The sequence below is a fragment of the Malaclemys terrapin genome, chromosome 6 (genome assembly GCF_027887155.1).
Source record: "Malaclemys terrapin pileata isolate rMalTer1 chromosome 6, rMalTer1.hap1, whole genome shotgun sequence".
Classification (NCBI taxonomy): domain Eukaryota; kingdom Metazoa; phylum Chordata; order Testudines; family Emydidae; genus Malaclemys; species Malaclemys terrapin.
In genome coordinates, this window is record NC_071510.1 from 55,245,018 (window position 1) to 55,251,504 (window position 6,487).

At 40.1% G+C, this 6,487-nt stretch overlaps 1 protein-coding gene across 1 annotated transcript in view; it reads left to right on the forward strand.

Annotated features, from left to right (window-relative positions):
• The window catches only part of MARCHF3 (membrane associated ring-CH-type finger 3), a 119,133-nt gene extending 113,170 nt beyond the window's left edge, over window positions 1-5,963 (forward strand). Inside the window, exon 5 of the mRNA XM_054033046.1 lies at window positions 4,790-5,963. Within this exon, the coding sequence (XP_053889021.1) occupies window positions 4,790-4,948 (159 nt within the window). The 3' untranslated portion in view covers window positions 4,949-5,963. The remainder of the gene's footprint in view (window positions 1-4,789) is intronic.
• The last annotated feature ends 524 nt before the right edge of the window (window positions 5,964-6,487 follow it).

The following is a 6,487-nucleotide window of genomic DNA, read 5'->3' on the forward strand; positions in this document are numbered from 1 at the left end:
GGTAAATCTCACCCTCAGATGTTCCAATAAGCTTCTTTGACAGACTAGCCTCCTTTTAGTCTGGGCCCAATCCTTTCCCCAGGTACAGTCCTTGTTCCAGCTCAGATGTTAGCTAGTGGATTTCTCATTACTATAGCCCCTTGGTTCTGTTCCACCCCCTTATATACCTTTTGCACAAGGTGGCAATCCTTTGTCCCACCCCTCCTTCTAAATGGAAAAGCACCAGGTTAAAGATAGAGTCCAGTTGAGGGGACATGATCATGTCACTAAGACTTCGGGCTTGGCTACACTGGCGCTTTACAGCGCTGCAACTTTCTCATTCAGGGGTGTGAAAAAACCCCCCGAGCGCAGCAAGTTACAGCGCTGTAAAGCGGCAGCGTAAACAGGACGGCTCCCAGCGCTGTAAGTTAATTCCCTCGTGGAGGTGGAGTACCTGCAGTGTTAGGAGAGGTCTCTCCCAGTGCTGGCACACGATCACACTTACACTTCAAAGCGCTGCTGCGGGAGCACTCCCATGGCAGCTCTTTGAAGTTTTGAGTGTAGCCACGGTCTTCATTGCCAACTTGCCAGCAAACACATATACAAGAATACTTACAAGTATACAGAGCCATCTACAATCAATTGTCCTGGTTAATGGGAGCCATCAAGATTCCAAGCCACCAGTAATGGCCCATACTTTGCATAACTACAATAGGACCTCAGAGTTAAATTTTATATTCCTAATTTCAGATACAAGAATGATACATTCATACAAATAGGATGAGCACACTCAGTAGATTATAAGCTTTGTAATGATACCTTACAAGAGACCTTTTGCATGAAGCATATTCCAGTTACATTATATTCACACTCATTAGCATATTTTCATAAAATCATATAGAGTGCAATGTCACACCTCCCATTTCAGAGGAAGTGAATTGAGTGGTTAGAAGAAGGAAGCCAAGGAGCCAGGACTGGGGTCTCATTGAAGCACTGCTACACAGAATGAGTTTGAGCAGGTCACTTAGGTGCTGTGTGCCTCAGTTTTCACCATCTACAATATGGCTGTAATGTTTCTGTACAGACAGGTTGTAAGACTTAAATACTTTTGTAAGGTGGCTCGACATGCTTAGCTGAAAGGCACTGTCTATATGCAAAGCATTTTAGAATACTTTATCAGCAAGACAGTAAGTTCCTCTGGAAAGGTCAAGATTTTCAAAGCAACTATGATTTTGGCTGCCTAACTACAGCACCTTAAAAGGGCTTGACTTTCAGAGGGTATTGGCCACTCAACTTCCAAAAATCAAGCCTATCCCCAGTGTGATCACATAACTTCTGAAAAATCTTGGCCCTATTATCTTTACTCTTGCTACAGAGCACCATGCACTTCTATATAGCCTATCTTTGTGTTACCAGAATAAAAAGCGCCATCAGCCGATCCATCCTAATCTGAAAGATAGGAACATAGGCGAATCTGCACTGTGGTTAGAGAGCCAGGGAAGGAATATTCTTATCACTTCAGGATAAAGTATATGTGCAGCACAGTGATGCTCCTTAAGGTTCTGGAAAAAGTAAACAAAATTTCATTTTACTTCCAACCAATCAGTTTAATTTTCTCTATAATCCAAAACTGGCATATGGGTTATTTATACACCACTACACCTCAGTGAACCAAGAGCTTAATGGGCTGCCAACGCGAGACACTTTTTTGGTAGAGAGGTTCTTAGGGATAGAGTAAAATAGCTTCCTTGCAAATGTAACAGTCAGTGTGTCCCAGAAAGACTATTGCTTTTCTTCTGAATTTAGTCAATATCTCTGTGACCTATACACAAAAAATGCTTGTGTGCTTGAGTAGGAAGATCTGCAAGCTTTCTATTTAAGACAAGAATTTAGGGCCAAATTCTGCTTTAACTTACACCCTGAGTAGTGCCTCTGACTTCTGTGGGATTGGATAAGGTGTATATCAGAGTATTATTTTAATCCTCTAGTTTGCAAAACAATGTAATTGCTGTTTAAAAATATTAAAAACAAATGCCTATCTGAACGAGTTCACAAAGCACCTAAGTGAGCTTTGAAGATGGATTCCCCCAACCCTTGCTATCCAAGTCCAAAGACAAAGATGCTTAGTATGCCAGTGACTGATGTAAAAAACATACATTTTATGTAGCACCTCAGGAGTTTCGTGTCTCATAAAATGGCTTCTCTGAGAAATGCAATGGTGGGCAGCCCTCACTGTCACTGAAATTTACTAGCTAACATCACTTGGAAACTGCCCTAAGGCAAGAACCCATCATAAACAAGCTGTCAATCTTAAGTAGGATATCCTGTGAAAATGTCTTCAAACAGTTCCAGCCTGGGTTAACAATGCAGCTATTCCAGAATAGTTCTCTGCAGCTTCAAGCAAGTCCTGAGCTAAAATCCAGATTGTCTAGAGGAGTTCTTGTGTTTTCTGTCCAGAATTTATTCTGAATTCTGCCCATTCATTTCAGATCAAGTTCTTTACCTCATTCCAATGTGCCTTCTCCTGCTGTTAGCACACTCATCCATTTAGAGACCTCATGTATGTTCATGTGTTCAGTGAAAATGGAGATATAGGCTATGTCTCCACTGCAAAAAGCTGTGTTTTTACACCAGATAACTAACTCAGTAAAATCCTAGTGGAGAGAAGACAGACATAGTAGCTAGTTGAGGTAAACCACAGGTGGGGGATATAGGATTGACCTTGACTAGCTCTACTGAGATAAATGCTGTGTATACCTTGTCTCCACTAGGATTTTATATTGAGATAGCTAACTCAAGACAGCTTTGAAGGAGACATTTGCATCACTTAGCTCTTATTTTATCATTTATATTCCCCAAATCCTCCTGGCAATCTGCCCTGGATGCTTACTTGCAGCTCCTAGAGTAAGGACATGAGTAGCTTCCTTTGACAGTTACGCAGCCATAGACTGAGTATATTGCAAGCTCTGTGTAAACAAACAGCAGTACCTTCCTATTGTCCCTCCCTCTCCCCAGACTGTGTGTGTCATTTCCAGATATAGTGTCTTTAATTTCACTCCATAGCTCCTGGATAGCAATGACAAGGTGTCTGTCATCAGTGTACAGGCAGTTCCCACCCACGGCTCAAGAGTACTATATTACAGTCATGTATTACCAATACACTTCACAAATAAAGGGTCTGATACCATTGCCTTCAGTGCTAAATACATATAAGGTAATTGTGTGTGCAAAAACTGCAGCCAGCTGTCAGTATCTACGCCACAATCACTTCTCTCACTACTGCTAATGCATCCATGTGAGGGATGGAACACAATAGCTTTTAACACACGGTTATTGCTAAACATGTACGTAAGACAGGAGGTGAAGTGTTTTGCATCCAGTTGAAACGGTAGTGGGTCTTTAGATGTTTGGAAGCCCCATTCCCAGTTTGTTGATAATTTCTGGCTGAAAATGGATAGACACAAAAATATGGGCCTTTCCCCTCTCTTCTCAGAGGGGACCTCCACTTACCCTCTTCTTATCCCTAGGGTGAGTTACTGCCATTTTCTATCTCTTTTTTTTTTTTTTTTTTTTTGCTATCACTCACCTGCTCCCTGCCTTTTCCTGGCAAGCCACTCAATCCTCTGCCTGTGCTTTCCTCTCTAGTCTCCCATTACTTCCAGTCTGCTGCCCGGCTCCCATATATTCCTCATCCCCATAGCCTTCCTCCAAGTTCCCCTCTCTCCCTACCCCCACCCCATAGTCTCATTCTTTGTACCATGTTACCCCTCAGGCCTAGGCCACACCTAGTGAATAAAAGTGGTCATCTGCACTGACATTAATTTGGCTTCAAACTCATCCAAAACACAGAGTACTAGTGCCTATCTTTACAAGGGCAACCACACTTCCTCTTGCAAAATCTGAAGGGAAATGTTGGCCATCTCACCTGAGGGCAATCTGGCTTCAATTCCACTCAAAACAAAGGTGGCCCTTTTTAGTGCAGGTAAAAGTCAAACAATCACCAGCTTTTCTGGAGCTCCTGAGCAACTTAAAAAAACCCCAAACAAACGGCTCCCTAAATTGAAATACTCATGCTGCCATGATGAGAACTGGCAGTTCTGCAACATGGTGCTCAACTACTGTATCTTCTGTGGAGTCTGACACATTAATTGGAAAAAAAAAAAGGGGGGGGAGGGGATTAGAAGCAGGAGAGCATAAGCCTCAGTCATTATTTATATATGTGCCTACCTGTGAGCTACTTGCAGATCTTCACAATGAATTTACTATCAGCGTCTCAACTGTCAGCATTAAGCTATATGTCAGATTCATTTGTTTCCAAGTTGCTGCCAATAATTTTAATACTTATGGAAGTGGCTTGTTCCCAGACAGGAGAGAGAGCTAGTTTGTAAGATTGTGAGTGCTTCCAGCTGTGGGGAGATAGGAATGGACTCTGGCCCGGGTTTTATCCCGAGCAACTCCACTTCCCTGCTGCTGAAAACTTGTGATGCAATCTGTGCAACAGTTGTTTCTAGCCTCAGATTGTCATCTCGCTACAGTTTTTACCAACCATTAGGCTGGTAATAATTGGAATGAGTGGACAGCAGCTAATGGGGATGGGTAGCACAGGGGAGCGGAAAATAAACATACTAGCATTCAGTACAATTCATTACAGATAGAACAGCGGTTCTCAAACTTTAGCAACCCCCCATTCTGATTTAAATTTTTTCCACAGACTCCCAGGAGTGTTTATTTTTTGTTTCTAATTTATTTCATTCTAGGACACCAAGCATTTTTAAATTTAATAATCTATTCTCTCTTGATCTTCCGCCAGGTGTCATTTAGGTACCACTGTAGATTATACAACGAATGGCGTCGGACCAATCAGAGGGTGATACTCCTAATTCCAAAATCCATCAGTGTTCCTTCTAACCAGCAGTCATTGCTGGGCCTTCATTCAGTCAAAAGAAACTCAAAGGAGACAATCGTTTGATTTTGGCAGTTCTGTACTGGAGTCATGCACTAAATATACTTTCTTAAACCCATGGGCTCTGATTCCATCCAGAACCTGGTACAGTGCTATTCTGGTTTACAAACTCTTTACAGAGGAAGAAATCACTGTTTTAATTAAAATCATGGATGCTGCAATCATATGATATTTGCTAAGCTGCCAAACATGTTTATTTAGCAGATACTGTATGGAATTCTACAAACTCATATTAATACCTGCCTTGTCAGTGATGCAAATCCTTTTTTATTATTGTTTAAAAATATTAAAACTATGGTAATTAACAATGCAAAAAAAAATTTAGGAGTGCTTTCTTTATTTCTACAGTATTTCTGTGGATATCTGAATAGGAACCAGTGCTGAATGTTTTATTTTACTGACTCAAAGAAGATGACATTACAAGAAGGAAATTGTGCTACTTTTAGTTTTATTTGAAGGGCATCTTATTCTAAACTTGGATTATTAAAAATGTTTTTAAAGTGAGTTCTACAAATGGGCATTCTATTTAACATAAAACCCCCTTAAAACGCATTCTCTTCCATTTGTTGTTTGGTAGTGAAAACCTGATAAAAATGCAAAATGTGTGAAAAACAAGTATCACAGATTGCAATAATCTTCCGAGTTAAAAATATTTCATAAAGCAGTTCCCAAAAAAGAACTGTTACAGGGTTATTTCCTTTTCATTTGGAAGGAGCAAATTAGCCCCAAATTTTGCACTAAAGTTACACTGGTGTAACTAAAGAGTTAGTTACTCTTTATTTACCCCCAGCTAAATTTGGCCTGATTAATTAATTTTCTATAGGGGACTTTGCATACATAATGATCTAATTCATTAGACATTTCCTAGGAAGCCTGAACGTGTCTTGCATAACAATTAGCCTTACTCTAGAAATGCTGAATTTTCAGCTTGACAGGTAAATTTAGCGGAGTATATAAATTCTCTCGTTGTAGCATTGAGATTAAGGCTCTTTATAAAATGTAAGGTTTCAGAGTAGCAGCCGTGTTAGTCTGTATCCGCAAAAAGAAGAACAGGAGTACTTGTGGCACCTTAGAGACTAACAAATTTGTTAGTCTCTAAGGTGCCACAAGTACTCCTGTTGTTCTTTTTATAAAATGTAAAAACACTACATGGTATTATGACCACACTGAATTTTGATTCTGAATATTATTTTCTGCTTTTAACCATCCCCTTTATTTTTATATTTTTAATTCATTCATTGACTCTTAGATTTTGGCTCTCACATTATGCAATTTTAGGGATATGTAGTTATGTGGGAAGACTCATTTGGTACTGAAAGCTTCTACAGCTAAAACCTATTAAATGCTGCTGGCAAGCTAGAGATAAATAACTTATTTGCCATTTTAAAATAAGGATTTCTTAGAACATGACAGAGGGTAATTCCAGAACCTGCTTTGTTTCCCACCCTGCAGAGGAATTGAAAAATGGTAGAGTGTGTGTAGTGAGGAGGTAATGTTTTACATTTCTGATGGATCAAGCTGATGCAGGTGTTCTGTCAGCCAAGA